Source organism: Rattus norvegicus, chromosome 15 (genome assembly GCF_036323735.1).
Source record: "Rattus norvegicus strain BN/NHsdMcwi chromosome 15, GRCr8, whole genome shotgun sequence".
Classification (NCBI taxonomy): Eukaryota; Metazoa; Chordata; class Mammalia; order Rodentia; family Muridae; genus Rattus; species Rattus norvegicus.
In genome coordinates, this window is record NC_086033.1 from 106203478 (window position 1) to 106222421 (window position 18944).

Genomic DNA, 18944 nt, shown 5'->3' on the forward strand with positions numbered 1-18944 from the left:
GGAGTGCACTTACAAAGTACCTTTTAGTTCAGACGATGTAATAAGGTTTTGTAAATTAAATTGAATATAGACAGCTTAAATGTTCTTTGAGTTTCATCATTAGTATCAAGAAATTGAGAATTTCTTTAATTTGTACTCTTGAAATGAATAAGAATAGTAATTCATCAGATTATTTTTCTTAAACCTTTGAATTTTCAAAAACAGGATAAACTACATCTTGGCCATGATTTCAGCTTTATAATGGAGAATTAGCTTATTAACATTTGCTATCCTGAGGTCAGAACCACTTAGGCCATTGCGTCTTACCGTCTCCCTGGTAACAACTCACAGGGGACATAATATAAACACTTGTTTAATCAATGAAAAGAATCTTATCATGGTGTTGATGAGAGGAATGCTTTGGACATTTTAGATACCCTATGCACATATCTAGATAAACAACTCATTCTGTTTGATTCTAATATTTTATTCTCTTCACGGAAGTTTAGAAGCTATGGTAAATTGTGAAGTGGATTTAGAACTTCCTTATGGGTCCATGTCTGCCCAGATAATTCATTGGTGTTGGTAACATGATGGGAAATAGTGGCACAAGGAGAAAGTGGTCCTTTGAGTCAACTCTCAGAGCAAATTTTATGTATGTATCTGAGTGTCTGTCTGTCTTCACATGTAGTTATGTGAGCATGAATGTACATATTGGCGAGTAACCCCCAGGAGAGGAAAATAGGACTTTAAATCTCATTCGCAGTGATGACTATACTTAGCGTACATTTAAAATTATGTAAAGTGTTGCAAATTCTTTAGGAGCCACAATTCTCTTTAGCTGAGAAATTGACCTTAGAACAGAGCACACTTTCCACTGGACATTTAACTACATTTCCTTTGTAGTGAGGAAATTGTCAACATAGACTCTTGTGCTTGCAGCAGAAGGAGTCCTTCCTTGAGTCATAATTTGCTGGAAGAGCCTTTTGCAATGACTTAATCTCAGCTCTCATTTTCACTAAGCTCAGAGAAGCTATGTGATCACTAAAACCACTAAGGCTGGAACAGACTCTAGGGTTTTTGTGGTTTTTCCTTTTCTACCCAACTTTATCTTTCTTAGAAGCAAAACCCAAAACAAATAACAAAATAAGGAAGACATAAACAACAAACCACCACAACAACATGCAGACACAAAGCATGGACTAACCATTTTGTGTTAGTCAACTACTCTTAGAGACTTGTTCTGGAGTGTCGAGTGTCGTTAATATACCCAGTGTTACTCCATTGGAGAAAACTTGATTTTTTTTTTTTTTTTTTTGTCTTCCAGCACCTATCAATTGCAAATAACATCTTGGTTCGGGGGTACGACTCTGTTCCTACTTCACCTTCTTCTTGCTTGGATCTTGTCTGGCATGAATTTTGCAGGCCTGTGCATGATGTCACAGTCTCTGTGAACTCATATGTGCATTACTTATTGCTTTCTTTTAATGTTTGGGACAGAGCGCAGGACCTTGTACGTGGTAGGCCAGAACAGTGACCTTCATCTCACACCCGGATAGTAGGGTTTTCAGTTACAGCTTGAGGATTCCTTGGGTTGGGCTGGGATTCCAGTTCATAGGCCACAGACTTTTTAATGATGTGTCGTCAGATGGCCTCCCTCTAAGGTATTCAGCAAACAAACCTTATTGTCCATTCCCAACATCTCCTTCCCATTTTATTCCCTGAGGTTACTGTTATGCTAGTTTCTCCTTCTCTGAGTGGCTACTACCTCCTGTCCTTCACCTTCCCTATAAGGTGAAACCCAGAGCAAATCTCAACTACGTTAAGCCATCATCTTTGATTATTTGATATATGTGCCTGAGAGATATCAGGAAGTGGCAAGAGAAGCCAGTCCAGAGTTTTCTCAATGTGTCTGGGTCCAGGTCACTTTGCACCACTGGGGTTATCCATCTGTTTCCCATCTGGCCTGACCTCAGCACTGTTCATAGGCAAGTGCTGGTCTCTTTGGCTACATTAAATTTTTCTATTACATTTGTTTATTTCCCCAAATCTGTTTGTAGCTGAGGTTACTTTTACAAAAGGTTCTTAGATTTGAACTTTGAAGTGATTGAATCTAAAATTTAAAAATAGGATACACAAGAAATTGTTCTTGTTGACTTTTTTCATTCGAATGTTGAAAAGCAAATTTTGTTTGATTTGAAATTAAAGGAAAAAATGAACAAGCTATTTTAAGAGCTGTAATTTCAGTTGACCAGAATGAGCATCTTGAATCTCTTTCTCTGGTACCTTGTTATACTTCAACTTCACCCCCCTTCAAAAGCAGTATCAGGATTATCTATTTTCCTTTGAGAAGTGACTGCTTTTTTCTAAGAACTTGGTTGGACATAGAGTATACATCTGTGTTATAATATTTTTGAAAGAATTTGATTGAACATAGAAAGTGTGTGTTTGTGTTATCATATTCTCTGTTCTGTGTGCTGCTGCTGATAGACCCTCTGTTACTGGGAGTCCCCATGAAGTCCATCAGTCAGTTCTCTTGTGCTCCAAAGAGCTTATGTATCTACTGATCTTAATATGTCACTGATGAATTGGAGCACACTCCCTGGTTCATTTGTAAACAACTGTAATAAACCCATTAGGTGTTGGTGTGGGGGCAATGAGGTCATCACATCGTCTGCATACTGCGGTCTGGAGCCGTAAGCAGATTCCAGGAAGAAATATAGAGATGCTTCACCTTGGAAATGAGGGCCAATACAAAGCAGATAGGAAAATTGCTCTAGTTTTGTTGGCCTGTGCAGGGATCCTGGGACCCCAAGTCATCCCTGGGACCCCAAGTCATCCCTGAGACATGCTTGGAGAACTCTTCTTCTAGGTGTTTTGTTTTGGGAAGTTGGTGTCCTGTTTTTGTGAAAATGCTGAGAAAAGATCATGTGGGTCTTTCCATTGCTGTCCAAGTTTCAGAAGAAGGTCAGTGATGTGCCATGGCCCACAGGGTTGTGGTTTATGAAGTCAAATGAGGGCGTCTTTCCTAGAATCAGCATGAGTTCCCATGTTGTATAATGGTTCATTCAGTGTATGGATTTGCCCCCACAGTGTATAGATTGCTTGAGTTTTCCATACCCTTCTATTTCATGAATTACCTTTCTATAGAAGAATGTGCTACAGATCTTGAAAAATAATTATACTTACATTCTGAGTGATTTTAGTTTATTTTAAAAAATGATGCTCAAGTCACTTTGTTTCAAATAAATTTGTATGCATACTGAGTTTTTTTCGCTCAGAACTCCAGTTGTACCTGCTGTACCGTGTGATTATCTGCCGTCACATGTCTAGGAGCAGACAGCGTGGTTACTTCAGTGCTCTCAAGTGGTGTGCTAATTACAGATTCTGCATTATCTGACCTGCCCTGAGACCCATTGATTCTTATACAATTCTGCTAGAGTCACTTCTTACCTGCCACAATGCAGTCGGGCATGTGAGGCTGGCTAGACCATTGCCCCTGGAGCCAACTGAATTTTGGTTTGGAGAGAAATTGTGGAAGAGGGGCATTTGTTAATTGATTGATTTGTTCCCCCTTCTGACTGCAAGTATAGAGGCAGGAAAGTATGCCTTTATTTTCTTTGAGTCTTTCATGCTAGAAAAACATGGCCTTGTTCATGTCCTTGACTAGCATCAATCTGCTTCTGCAGAAGTTCGAACTTCTGGCCTTTTATCCTCACTTTCCTTAGAAGTAAACTTATGGAGGAGGAGTGATGACAGGAAACAGGTGTGAGAAGCTGGTGTGCTTCCTGGAGATCTTCCGTCTGGCTTTCCCATTTATGGCTGGTTTGTTTTCTTCACCCATTTAAATCTCTTTCCTGGACTTGGAGAAATGGCTCAGCAGTTAAAAGAACTTGCTCTTCTTCCAGAGAACCCATGTTCAGTTCTTAAAATCAATGTCTGTGGTGTATAACTTTCTATACTCCAGCTTTAAAGATCTAATACCTCTGGCTTCCATGTGCACCTGCATTCATGTGCTCACCCACGCATGCAGACACGCTCCTACACATAAATAAAATAAAAGAGTTTTGAGCTGCTGAACCTGGGTACTAGGAACCAAACTTTAAAGAGCCATGCATTCTCTTAACCACTGAACCAGCTCAAAAGCTTTGGTTTTATTATTTAAATAGTTTATAAACTAAACAGTTGTTTTCTTTCTCTAAAAGAGTCAATAAACATAACACTTCCTTTTACTTCAGAGTTCAGGTGACTGGTGGTAAGGTAAAGAGGAGAGACCAACCATATCAATCAGCCTTTCTGCTAGCTGCTACAGAGAGATGTTGGCCACCTTCCACATGTATGTCCTTAACCATTCATTGCTCACATTGCAGAGAAGCCAGACTGTGCATTTTGGAATTGGCTTTTCAGAACTTTTAGAATAAAAGGCACTGATACTCAGTCACAGCTTTAGGAAAGCTGGTAAATTCTTGTTCTTCAGTATACATGAGTAAGTTTGAAACAGGTGCTTAGATAAGACAATTTCTACTGAAATCTATTTCATGTTTTTGTGTAAAAATAGGAAGTGTTAAATGGTAATTGGAAATTTGTTTTCAAGAATGTCAATATTCTGGTATTCTGGTTGGAAAATAAATAAACTTAGGAAACACAACAAAATAAATCTTTTTTCCTGTGTTAGGCAGTGAGCTTCCAGTGAGCACAGCTTGATTTTTTGTTGTTGTTTGTTTGTTTTGTTTTACTTTTTTTCTTACTAAGTTTCTTTTTATACCCAATTACTTGCTTCTTGTACAATCCTGAATCTATTATTGGTGCCTGGTAAAGTTCTTCTCTTATTGGTTGATGACTCTAAGAGAGAGGTGCAGATGTTGTGTGATTGGTTGATGACTAAGAGGGAGATGCAGATGCTGTCTGATTGGCTGAAGACTCTAAGGGGGGGTGCAAATGTTGATGTCACAGATATGACTGGTGATTCATTTCCTACAGGGCACATGTTAACACCCAGTGAGAGAGACCAGTTATTGGCTATTGCATCATCCTTGTTTGTGGCATCCCAGCTACGAGCACAGCGCTTTCAAGAACATTCAAGGTACGGATGGAGTGAAGGGGCAAAATGCTCAGGATTGTCTGCACAGATGAGTGCTAGTAAAAGCATTGCTGATCTTGGTTCCTGATCTTCTTAGGGTCTTGTGGGAAGTACAGTAAACTCACTGTTTAATGTGGTGCTGTGGGTATGTGGGTGCATTAGTCTGTTGTTTGTTTGTTTGTTTGTTTGTTTTTTACCTTGAAAAAGAGTATCTTAGCTGTCTAATTTAGACATCAGTAGAGGTAGGAACCTACTCTGATATTTACTGGGAATTCTGTTCAGCTTTTCTTGCATTGGTTATTTTTTGTTTTATTAATTCATTAGTCTTGAAAAGTGTTTACCATACAGTATTAGGAACCAGTCTGAATGGTTAAAACACATATGTCCAAAATTGGAAGCTGCAGGATGAAATTAACACCAGGTTGAAACAGTTGTCTGTAACTCCAAGGATAACTTCACTTTCTGGCGGCCCAGAAAGTTCTACTGGGGTAAGAACAACAGCTGATGGGCAATGCTGTTTCTCAGCTGTGAGATCATTGACGGTAAAGCAGTGCTCACTGACTGCCTGTGAGGAGGTAGACAAGTGACAGAGTTGGTATCTTAGTGCACTCTTAGCATGGTTCGTTCATGCTGCTGCTTTGGAGGAAGTGCTTGAGCCTTACTGTGCCATCTTTTTAGGAATATCGATTCATTAGATATCTGGAGAAAGGGAGAGGTAATGGTTCAACAAATTACAGATGATGGACTAGCGGGAGAGTGAGAGTGGTCAGCAGAGCTGCAAATCTGATGACTCTTCTCCTTGATTGCCTTGAAGTTCAGTACGGAGCCGGGAGCCACACGTGCTCCTCAGATGAAACTTATAACCCAGTTTCTCCATCACATGGGCCATATTTCAGGTGCTCAGTACCCACATGTGGTACAGGCTACGTATATGCTTTGGAACATAATGAGCCCTTTGATCATGGCTGCCCTGTCCCACCAGCTTCTGTGGGACAGTGCTGCTGTAGCAGGGGGTTTGCACAGGAGAATCTTAACCCCATGTGGTTTGTGGTTACTTTTTGGATGACTATTTCTGCTCTCTCTCTCTCTCTCTCTCTCTCTCTCTCTCTCTCTCTCTCTCTCTCTCTCTCTCACTATTTGAATTGTTATTACTTCAGAAGCCCAGAGTGTAGTTGAAGGGGAAGTGATGTGACTCTTAGGATCTGTGTTGACTTTTCTAAGAGAAATAAATATGCTCATTCATTCCGGGTAAGACTCTGAAGAGCAGTTAACATACGAGAAGTGAAAACCGGTGTAATCCCACACGTCATTAACAGCCACTTTAAACATTGCTTTTGGCGTTGACTGTATCAATCCTAGTAACACATTTAACATGCAGCCTCTTGTGCGTCGTTCTCTTTCTATACAAGCTTTAAACCCAGACCACAGCTCCATTTCTATCTCTTAATCTAGTTTGATTTAAAGACCCACAGTAATATGTTCCGACTATTTACTAGCCATTCTGTGGAAACACTGTTAAGTTTTAGAGGTCTCTAAATATCTGCATATAAGGAACCTCATCTGATCGTTCTTAGCTTCCACAGCCATAAGAAAGGCTCTCTGCTCACTTCCTCCCTGGTCATCTCTCAGCTGCCCCACTTGTTAATGTTTTAAGGGAAATTTCCACGTGCAAATAGACAAGCAAAGCCACACTTGGTCGCTGTGTCATTTACCCCCGCCCCACAAGTGCACCAAGTGTCTCCATCATAGTGCTTGGTGCTGCATTCAGTGACTTGGCCTCTGCAGTTCCTACTCTGCACTGTAAGTTTAAGCTTGCTGCCTTTATAAGTTTGCACGCCTTACGTTGAGCTCCTTGTCTTCTTATAAGGGGGAAGAATTAGACTAGTTAAAGACATAGGTCAGAGTTCAGTTATGCAGATAATTGTGCATATGGATATTTTCCATGCAACAGGTTAACTGTTCCTTCCTTTGAGTTCACTTTCAGTGGGATTTGCCACTTACTTAGTAGGCAAAGTGTTCTAAAATCAGCACCACTGTTTACAGGAGACGCTAAAGTGAGTCTCTAAGGCAGGCTTGCTGATGACGGCCCTGTGCCTGCCTCCTCCAAGCTGAGGTCACAGCCTGGCTTCTGAGGCTGTGGTTACGATAGGATTGGGAATGGAGTAGAATGTCCCCCTCCAGGTGTGGCTCTACCATGTCGCCATGGGTGTATTCATGTAATGTTTTCACTTCCAAACCAGTAGCTCGCAGCCCTTCCTCTGGCTTGCTTGTGTTGGCTTCGGATCATATTTTCCCAATTTCTCTGTGGTTTTTACTCTTTCATCATTTATGACTTGGAAAAAGACATTACTATGGACCACAGTATTTAGATAGTAAAGTGATAGGGGGCATTTCTGGAAAAAAAGAAAAAGAAAAGTTAATGGCAGAAATCATGGCATTCTTCTTGTAAGTGTGCAGAACATAATTTCTTACATGCATGCACACTGATTTACTGTGTAGTTATGCTCTTTCATCATTCTTAACGCTCTGGGGCTTACATGTGTTACTCAGAGTTAAGGCCTTGGGCTCTACCCTTAGCTCCAAAACGAAGTTAAAAATAAAAGCACTTTAATGAGCAGAGGCGTATATTGAAAAGCGCTGTTAAAGGAACACATTCTCTTATGTGAATTGAAAATGATCTTACTAGCATTATGCTTTGGTCTAGTAGTTTGTTGCACTAACTGATACTTGCTAGAAGGAAAAATAATAATGATAATCCCTTAGTCCCTTTTGGTAAAGTTTATATCTGTCTGAAACGCCTGCTGTCCTCAGCTGGAGACTGCTTGTGGAGCAGTCCTGGGAACTTCCCTTACCCTGGGTGGGACCAACTCTACCCTCCAGGCTTCTCAGGTGCTGGTGAGAAGGCCTGCCTGTCTTCATGGAACTGCTCTGTTCCCCTCTGTCTGCAGCATTTATCTGTAATTCATCTTCTGTAAGGTTCTGCGGCTCTGACGCTGTCATGTGTGCTTCTTGCTAAGCCGTGTAACTTATCATAGAGGGATGGTAGCTCAGTGGACAACTTTCCCCTCCCTGAGCAGAAGGCATGCTTGGTGTTCTTACGAGTGAGGCAGAGGCATGGTGCACAATCTCTTATAAGGAGTGTCTTAGGGTTTTATTGCTGTGAATAGACCCCATGACCAAGGCAAGTATTATAAAGGACAACATATATTTTGGGCTGGCTTACAGGTTCAGAGGTTTAGTCCATTATCATCAAGGTAGGAGTGTGGCAACATCCAGGCAGGCCTGGTACAGGAGGAGTTGACAGTTCTACATCTTCATCTGAAGGCTGCTAGTGGAAGACTGACTTCCAGGCAGCTAGAGTCCCATGCCCACAGGGACACACCTACTCCAACAAGGCCATACAAACCATCACAAGGAGCAATTAGAAAAATTAGCAATGTTTAACTCTTTAACTCATTGGAATCCACTTAATAATTGTTGTTGATAAAGAGAACTAGTGAATTCAGGCATAGTAGCTCCAACTTTTAGTCCCAGCACTTGGGACTGGGACTGAGGCTGGGGCAGAAGGATTGCTGAGTTTGATCACACTGTAGACTGCAGAGTGTGTAATGAGCTGGCTAGCACTACATAGTGAGACCCTGTTTGGTGTCAGGGGGAGGAGGAGGGAGGAGGAGAGGAAGAGAGGAGGAGAGACAAGAACTACTGGTACTTACATTTTGTGTTAAACAAACAGCAGCATTTACCACTGCAGCCATTTCAATGTGTTTAGGTTTGTAGGGTCATCCATAGCAACTGTGTTTGTGGTTGCCCTTAGAGCTTCTTCATCTTGTAGAGCTGAAAGTTTGTAGGCCCAGAGCTGCCATTCTGCTCCTGGTTTCCACAAGTCTGATTACTTTATTATTACTTGCTTGTTGGTCTGCCTTTCTTCCCCCACTCTCTCCTTCCCTCCCTCCCTCTCTTATTGTGCTGGATAATTTTGTGTCAGCCTAACACAAGGTAGAGTTATCTGAAAGGGGGGAGCCACAGTTGAGAAAATGCCTCCATAAGTTTTCCTGCTGTAGGGCATTTTCTTAATTAGTGATTGATGGGGGAGGGCCAAGGTCATTGTAGGCAGGGCCATCCCTGGGCTGGTGGTCCTGGGTTTTATAAGAAAGTAGGCTGGGTAAGCCATGGGTACAAGCCAGCAAAGAACACCCCTCCATGGCATCTGTATCAGCTCCTGCCTCTCGGTCCCTGCCCTGTTCTAGTTCTTGTCCCAGCTGTTTTCAGTGATGAGTTGTGATGTGGAAGTGTCTGCTAAATAAACTCTTCTCTCCCCAACTTGTTTCATCACAGCAATAGAAACTAAGACATGTGTTTTCTTCTTCCCTTCCCCATCCTTCTTCCCTCTAGTGGGACAGAGGAGGGCAGTGATTCTTGAGTAGGGACTGAGGGTTGTACCCTGTGGGGAGGGGAAGTCAGTGCAGGTTTTCAGCAAGGAGCTTGCTGCAATGTAGGTACCAAGAAGATTTTTTTTTTTTGTTTTAGCTTTACAAACAGTTAGTAACCAGGTTAAAAATGGAAGCTGGGAGACCAGTAAGAGAGATAGCAGTAGCTGTGGTGTGAGCCTAGGAACTCTCCCGCACCTATCTTCTTTAGATGGGGAGGATACAACAATGGGCTTTGAGAAGGAGCAGTAGAAGAGAGAAGAGAGTGAGGCATGGCTAAGCCCACACGTCAGGCACCTGTAATCCATTGGGAGGTGGAGGCAGAGGGATCAGATTGGTCTTCTACATAGATATATAAAGTCTTATGCTTTACTCTGATTTTATAGAAAAGGGAACATTCCGCTTAAAAGGACAACTTAAAACATATTCTATTGTCAATGTTCAGTATGGCAAGTATTAATGTTCTTCAAAATAGTAGTTGTGAAAAACCATGCATTAGTACTGTAAAGATTAGTATGTGGTCAAAAATCTTGTTCTAATCAAAATACTAGAGAGGTAATTTGCATGAGGATGCCTTACACCACCACATCTCTTCTGCACTGAAATGCACTGAGGCCTCCAAAGGCCTCTGATTTATGGCATGTCCTATAGCTAGGTTTCTCAGGGTTGGGAATCGTGAGTTGCTTTGGTCCGTTGGCCCCTTCATCCGTCCCTGAAGTGTGAACAGTTCAGTGGTGCAGCAGGTGGGACCAGGGCCTAGTGAGATGCCCGGAGTACGGTTCCAGCTTCAGGGTAAGGTACAAACACGTGATACAAACTGCTTTGCCAAACTGCTTCAACCTTTGTCTTCATTGTCCTGTCTGAAGAGCAGCAGTGTTGGCTTGTTCAGCTTCTCCAGCTCCTTCTGCTCTGAGCCTGTTTGAATTGAACAAGGTCAGTTTCACTCCCATAATCCCTAGTTCAGATGTTAAAGTCTCAGAGCCAGAATGTTCTTATGAACTGTGGTAATATTGATGAAATATCGATGAAAACAGCTCAGCCGGCAATGTGGCTCAGTGTGTGCTCTGACTGAGAGGGACTTTTCAGGCATCTGACCAGCCATACAGCCTGCCACCAAACAGTTTAACCCTTTGAACCACAATCCTCTAAGGGGAAATTGCATTCTCTTGAATTCCCTCTATGTACTGTGTTGACATCTGTGTTATACATTCTTTTCTCATCTGGCTTTCTGATAAAATGGAGAATCAATGTCCTAATGATTTCTACCTGACAGATGCAATTATCTGAGGTTTTTCTTGCTATTGAAAGGCAGTAGCCTTTCCCGGTCTTGGATGTGATTTGTTCAGTTGTTCTTACGTTTCCGTCTGGAGGGTGGGTGAGTTTCATGTTTCAAATAGGATTTTAACCATTGAATGCTACCTGGGGAAAGGAACACAGAAAAAATTTAGCCTTGTGAAAGTCTTCTCTAAGAAAAAGCCAGTATTATTGTGTAGTTTGCATTAGAGCAGGGTTAGTTTCTGAATTTAAAAAGATACGTCGTATTATATCACATTTATACCACCTATGAAACAAAACAGCTTTTATATTATACTTGATTCATGACGTTGATGTGGATGGCTGACTGTATACTTTGCATATTTCCAAACACATGTGGCCGTGCAGTGTCTTTGGAATACAACCCCCTGAAAGCAGCAAGAAGAGACTGGGAGAGAAAAATACTAACGCAGTCATTTCCTGTTGGCCTTTTCCTGTTGCTCTTACTGTTTTTAGTTACTTACGATGTGCGTGTCTTGTTTGAACTAGAAATCACAGAGATCCCGAGCATGAACTCATGGATGTGTAAGATGACTCATCTGTAACATTTGCTGAATACAACATTTAAGAATATTTTCTTCAGTTTGGTTATTCTGCAAGGGCTAGATGTCAGAACAGCCTGTTATTGTGGGAGAGCCTCTGTCTCCCCTGCCCTGCCGGCAGACGCTCGCTCGTGCACATTTCATCAGTATTATTGTAATTCTGTGGCTGCAGGATACTTGGCAGCTGGTGCACCCCACTGGCAAATCCTATTCATTCTTCTCTCCCATTCACCATTGCCATTGGAGAATTGATTTCTCTCTTCTCTACTCTAACCTTTCCCAATTCATTTCGGATTGTTCAATGTGAAACATTTTAATTTCATATCATACAGCTATTCATCTCACAATCCCTTTTTTAACCTGTCACCAGGGTAACAGCATAGCATGCTTTCTTTAGGCAATCAAGTTTTTATTTCACATGCTTAATGTTGCATTAAATGTTTGCATTTTGTTTAACCCCCATTAGATACTTTGAGCTCTGGATATGTTTTATAGGGTAATGAAATCCCTGATTTTTGAATTGAAACTAAATCAACACCATCAGTGCATTTATAAGAAAATGTCAAAAGATTAATTTGCATAATACAAAGATGATTGTTAAAAATCCAAGTTAGCCGATCTGTGCAAAGTAATTTTCAGTAGGAAAAGGAGCAGTATTTGTATATTTATGTTTGGCCTTGTTCCAACAAAGAGTTTAAAATTGGTTTAGAGAGATTTGTCAGGGAGAGAAATGTAATATTGAAAAGAGGATGGAATTAGTACAAGTGGGGAAAAGGCTTTGGAAGACTTTGCTTAGTTTTTCAGCTTCTTCCTGTATTTATCCATAAAAGAACATAATGACTCAGGTGTTTAATGACAGGTGGAGTAGTCATATGGACCAGAGGAGAGGAAAGCTTGCTCGATTTGGGGGCTGTGTTCATTAATATCTGCTTGTCAGCTCACTTCCTTATTGCGTTCCCTTAGATGCACAGAAGAGTGCAGACGGAAGTGTGTGTGCTCGAGCCTGGTCATCTGAGACAGCGTGGCTAGATTTATGTTTCTTTTACCTTTTCATCTTCACCCCAAGCAAGGATTTCAGTGAAATAAATTCTGTGAAATTTAGAAAAATATAAGTAGTACAAATAAAACTGTAGGAACAATAATGAGAGACCAATGAGTCATGTTTGAAAGTCTGGTTGTTTAAAATGATACTTATGTAGTAGTTGTTCATGTTTATACTTAGATCCTATTTTATAGGTACTAATGTTTTCTTGGTAATAGGACAAAGTAAATTAAGCTTCTCATGTTATTGATTTTTAAGAATTTTGAAGTTATATATATATCTTATGTATTGTATATATTAATATATATCTTAGAGGTTTAGATATAGAAAGTTTAGAAACTTTAATGTTTTCTTGCCTTCAGCTTGCTTCTCTGTGGAAGTTCTGATTTGCTCTCTTGAGGTTCTGTGGGTCTGGATAGCACAGGCCCAGCCGACCAGTGTCATGAGCATCTGTCTGCTTCACAGAGCTCTGCTCCTTTAAGTACATTCTTCTTTTTATGCTGTTAGCCTTTTGTCTTCAGAATTAAGTCTAAGTCATTCCAGCATCACAGATAATGCCCATATGATACGATGCAAGAATTTATGACAGGACAGAGTCACCCCTTCTTTTAAGAACACTAATGTCAAATAAGATAGATTGTTACCCAAATGCCAAAGTAGAAGAGAGATGTCTAGATTGTTTTCTCGAGAGAAGGAATCTAAATTTTTCTTTTTTAAAAAATAATTAAAATTTAATTTAATTTTTTTAACTTAATGAGTTTACATTCCACTCACTGCCCTCTGTCCAGTCACCCCCTGCCACAATCTTTCCCCCATTCCCCACTCCCCTTTTCCTCTGAGTGGGTCCCTCACCCCCATATTCACCCACCCTGGCACTTCAAGTCTCTTCAAGGCTAGGCACTTCCTCTCCTGTTGAGGCTAGACAAGGCAGCTCAGCTAGAAGAACATATCCCATAGACAGGCAACAGCTTTTGGGATAACCCCTCTCCCCCTCAGTTCCAGTTGTTTATGACCAACAGGAAGGCCAAGCTGCACATCTGCTACATATATGCAGGGAGGCCTAGTTCCAGCTCTTGCATGTTCTGAGAGCATCAAGGGTCCAGGTTAGCTGACTCTGTTGGTCTTCTTGTGGAGGTCCTATCCACTCAGAGCTCACAACCTTTCTTCCTATTCCTCCATAAGAGTCCCCAAGCTCTGTCCACTGTTTGTTTGTGGGTGTCTGTATCTGTCTGAGTCAGCTGCTGGGTAGAGCCCCTCAGAAGACAACTTGCTCCTGTCTGCAAGCATAACAGAGTACCATTAATAGTGTCAGGGATTGGTGCTTGCCCATAGAATGGGTTTCAAGTTGGACCTGTTACTGGGTGGCGATTCCCTCAGTCTCTGTTCCATCCCCCATACCTGCATTACTTGTAGACAGGATAAATTTTAGGTTGAAAGTTTTGTGGGTGGTTTGGTGTCTCTATTGCTCCACTGGGGCTCCTGCCTGACTACAGGAGGTGGCCACTTCAGGTTCCATATCCCCAGTGAGTCACTGCTAAGTTCACCCCCATTGATTCTTGAATGCCTCTCTTATCCTAGGCCCCTGTCTCATTTTGGAGATGCCCCCCTCACTCCTGTCAGTTGCAGATTTTCATTCATTTTCATAGCCATCTAGCCATCTCTCCTGTCCTTACCCCAACCTGATCCTGGTCCCCCATTCCCTCCCTCTCCCTCCCGCTTCTCTCCCTACATCAGCCTTTTATGATGATTTTATTTCCTCTTCTGAGTGAGATTCAAGCATCCTCTCTTGGGCCTTCCTTGTTTAGTTTCTTTGGGTCTGTGGACCTGTATTTTATGGCTAATATCCATTTATAACTGAGTACATACCATGCATGTCCTTTTGGGTCTGAGTCACCTCACTTAGTATGCTATTCTCAAGTTCCATCCATTTGCCTGCAAAATTCATGATGTCTTTGTTTTTAATAGTGGAATAGTATTCCATTGTGTAGTTATACGATGTTTTCTTTATCCACTCTTCTATTGAGGGGGTTCTAGGTTGTTTCCAGCTTCTGATTATTACTAACAAAGTTGATATAAACATGGTTGAACAAAGTGTCTTTGTGGGATGGTGGAACATCTTTTGGGCGTATGCCCAGAAGTGGTATAGCTGGGTCTTGAGGTAGAACTATTCCAAGTTTTCTGAGAAACTGCTAAATTGATTTCCAAAGAGGTGTATAAGCTTACACTCCCATCAGCAATGGAGAAGTGTTCCCCTTGCTCCAGATCCTTGTCAGCATGTGCTATCACTTGAGTTATTGATCTAAGCCATTCTGACCCCACTTTTTAATTGGGTTATTTGGATCTAAGTTCTTGAGTTCTTCGTAAAATTTGGTTATTAGTCCTCTGGCAGATGTAGGGTTATTGAAGATCTTTTCCCAATCTGTAGGCTGCCTATTTGTTCTATTGACAGTGTCCTTTGCCTTAGAAAAGCTTTGCAGTTTCATGAGGTCCCATTTATCAATTGCTGGTCTTAGATCTTGAGCCATTGGTAATCTGATCAGGAAATTGTCTCCTGTATCAACCAACACATTCAAGGATATTTCCCACTTTCTCTGCTATGAGATTTAGTGTTATCTGGTTTTATGTTGAGGTCCTTGATTCACTTGGACTTGAGTTTCATGCAGAATGATTAAGTATGGATCTATTTTCATTCTTCTATATGTAGACATCCAGTTAGTCCAGCATCACTTGTTGAAGATGCTTTCATTTTTCCATCGTATGGTTTTGACTTTCAGTAAGAGAATAATGATTGGTCACATAAATTGTATCAGTAATTTCAAGAGTTCATTCCTTGATAGATACCAAAATGGATGGGGGAAAGAATTGGAGCCAAGGGCATATAGTGCAGTTTACTGGTAGAACTAATGTCTACCTTGTAACAGGCCATGCATTTGATCTGAAGCACAGATACATACATATGTATACATACCTGACTGAAGTGTATCTTCCCAAAAGAAAAACACTTCCAAATCAGAATTTCCTTCATACTTCCTACAAGGCAGGTCTATCAGAAACTACAGTGTGTGAGATGCATATGTGGTTTTTTGTTTGTTTTGTTTTTGCCTCCTAGTGTAGTCACTGTCAAAGGTATCAGAGAATGGCTAGAACTTAAAAAAGTAGCCACTATCTTATGCCTCAGAGAAGACATTTAGGGTTGTCAGAACTTCTTGACATCAAACAGGATATTATGGCAAAATGGCAATACACAGGAGAGTTTCATATTGGAAATTTGCTCCCCTCCAGTTAATGACTGCATCTTGAAATGTGTGTGCACAAGGCTCCAGGGAGCCCAGCGTGGAGAACTTGCTGGAATGATGAATGAACAGAACTTGAACTTGAGTTACATATGAAGAGATATGCTGATGACGCTTGCAGTTCTGAATTTATCAGTTGGAAGGTCTTATAAAAACTTTCCATTAAAACCCTGGAGGGGAAAAGACTATCCCTGGGGAGAAAAGGCTGCTTCTGGATTCAGCAGTTTGGGATGTTTGATGTATTAAGAACAAAACCAAATAGACACATCCTTATATGACAAGCAAGCACGACTTCAGTTATTAATTAGTAACTTCAGTGCCTGCTGTCATAAAGACCACTCAGAAAGATCACATAAACTGTGCAGCCCCTTCAGTATCTCCCCAACCCTGAAGGTTGATTTGTCATGTAGGTTAAGAATAAAGGTGACCCATAGTTCAGAGAAAAGGCAGTCAGAAGAAACCAGCCAGGAGAACGCGAAGCTGTTAGAACCATGGGTAAGGATTTTAAAAGAGTTTAAAGAACAAATGAGAGAACTGAAGTGGAACTCAGCATGGGAATGGAAGTAATACGAATTCAGGGAGTGAAATTCTAGTTCTGCAATGTATCTGCCATGGAGAGTTTGCTGGGGACACTGGAAAGCAGGCTGGTGGTGACAGAAGAAAGGATGAGTAGTTCAGAAGGTAGATGATGACAGTCTATACGGACTGAAGAACGAGTGAACGGGGTTCCAGACATTGAAGCATAGAAGGGTCCCACACCCCAGCTGTGGCAGTTGGTATGAGAGGCACACATGCATCCAAACTTACGAGTTATGTGCCCTAAATATTAGGAGTGTTGGAGTGTCTTCTTTCCATGTGTGAATATGTGTGTTTGCATGTGTCTGGTCATACATAAACATATGTGGCTGTGGAGACATGAAGCATACATGAGGGAACTGCCTTCATGATTCCTTCACCTTCTTCTCCGTGACAGGGTCTCTCAGTCAGGCCCAGATTTCTGTTACAGCTGGTCTTCCTAGCCAGGTTGCTATGGAGATCCTTTCTTTTCCTGAGCTCTGGGTCTCTATGCCCACTTGGCTAATGTTCGTTCTGGGGCTCCAAGCTTCAATCGTTTTGCTCACACAGCAAGCACTTTAACCACTGAGCTGTCCAGACCCCGATTTTTTGTTTTAAATGTAAAATATATTTCGGCAAGTATGTTTAATTAAAGACAGTTTAGTGTTATAAGGAAAGGTAGTACACATGTGTTAGGAGTCACAAAAGGAAAAGGGGTGAACAGGGCAAGAAATGTTAAAAAAATACAGTGGCTGTTGTCTTTTTTTTTTTTTTTTTAATCATCAATCTAAGTTTATTTTAAGTAATTTAATACTTAGCTTGGTGTTAAAAATCACACTAATATAATCTTTAAAATGTTGCATGTGTTTCTCTTTTTAAAATCATATTTGTTTTTTTGCTTTTTTTTGTTTTTTTTTAAATTTTTTTTTTTATTAACTTGAGTATTTCTTATATACATTTCAAGTGTTATTCCCTTTCCCGGTTTCCAGGCAAACATCCCCATCCCCCCTCCCCTTCCTTATGGGTGTTCCCCTTCCAACCCTCCCCCCATTGCCGCCCTCCCCCCATAGTCTAGTTCACTGGGGGTTCAGTCTTAGCAGGACCCAGGGCTTCCCCTTCCACTGGTGCTCTTACTAGGATATTCATTGCTACCTATGGGGTCAGAGTCCAGGGTCAGTCCATGTATAGTCTTTAGGTAGTGGCTTAGTCCCTGGAAGCTCTGGTTGCTTGACATTGTTGTACTTTTGGGGTCTCGAGCCCCTTCAAGCTCTTCCAGTTCTTTCTCTGATTCCTTCAACGGGGGACCTATTCTCAGTTCAGTGGTTTGCTGCTGGCATTCGCCTCTGTATTTGCTGTATTCTGGCTGTGTCTCTCAGGAGCGATCTACATCCGGCTCCTGTCGGTCTGCACTTCTTTGCTTCATCCATCTTGTCTAATTGGGTGGCTGTATATGTATGGGCCACCTGTGGGGCAGGCTCTGAATGGGTGTTCCTTCAGTCTCTGTTTTAATCTTTGCCTCTCCCTTCCCTGCCAAGGGTATTCTTTTTCCTCATTTAAAGAAGGAGTGAAGCATTCACATTTTGATCATCGTCTTGAGTTTCGTTTGTTCTAGGGATCTAGGGTAATTCAAGCATTTGGGCTAATAGCCACTTATCAATGAGTGCATACCATGTATGTCTTTCTGTGATTGGGTTAGCTCACTCAGGATGATATTTTCCAGTTCCAATCATTTGCCTGCGAATTTCATAAAGTCGTTGTTTTTGATAGCTGAGTAATATTCCATTGTGTAGATGTACCACATTTTCTGTATCCATTCCTCTGTTGAAGGGCATCTGGGTTCTTTCCAGTTTCTGGCTATTATAAATAAGGCTGCGATGAACATAGTGGAGCACGTGTCTCTTTTATATGTTGAAGCATCTTTTGGGTATATGCCCAAGAGAGGTATAGCTGGATCCTCAGGCAGTTCAATGTCCAATTTTCTGAGGAATCTCCAGACTGATTTCCAGAATGGTTTTACCAGTCTGCAATCCCACCAACAATGGAGGAGTGTTCCTCTTTCTCCACATCCTCGCCAGCATCTGCTGTCACCTGAGTTTTTGATCTTAGCCATTCTCACTGGTATGAGGTGAAATCTCAGGGTTGTTTTGATTTGCATTTCCCTTATGACTAAAGATGTTGAACATTTCTTTAGGTGTTTCTCAGCCATTCGGCATTCCTCAGCTGTGAATTCTTTGTTTAGCTCTGTACCCCATTTTTCAATAGGGTTATTTGTTTCCCTGCGGTCTAACTTCTTGAGTTCTTTGTATATTTTGGATATAAGGCCTCTATCTGTTGTAGGATTGGTAAAGATCTTTTCCCAATCTGTTGGTTGCCGTTTTGTCCTAACCACAGTCCTTTGCCTTACGGAAGCTTTGCAGTTTTATGAGATCCCATTTTTCGATTCTTGATCTTAGAGCATAGGCCATTGGTGTTTTGTTCAGGAAATTTTTTCCAGTGCCCATGTGTTCCAGATGCTTCCCTAGTTTTTCTTCTATTAGTTTGAGTGTGTCTGGTTTGATGTGGAGGTCCTTGATCCACTTGGACTTAAGCTTTGTACAGGGTGATAAGCATGGATCGATCTGCATTCTTCTACATGTTGCCCTCCAGTTGAAGCAGCACCATTTGCTGAAAATGCTATCTTTTTTCCATTGGATGGTTTTGGCTCCTTTGTCA

General features: G+C 41.3%; 1 protein-coding gene across 7 annotated transcripts in view; it reads left to right on the forward strand.

The window, feature by feature from the left end:
* Pcca (propionyl-CoA carboxylase subunit alpha) overlaps positions 1–18944 on the forward strand; it is a 340323-nt gene that overhangs the window by 168892 nt on the left and 152487 nt on the right. For all 7 annotated transcript variants that reach the window (XM_063274647.1, XM_063274648.1, XM_063274649.1 and 4 more), the window contains one exon: positions 4960–5062. In XM_063274647.1, the coding sequence (XP_063130717.1) occupies positions 4960–5062 (103 nt within the window). The remainder of the gene's footprint in view (positions 1–4959; positions 5063–18944) is intronic.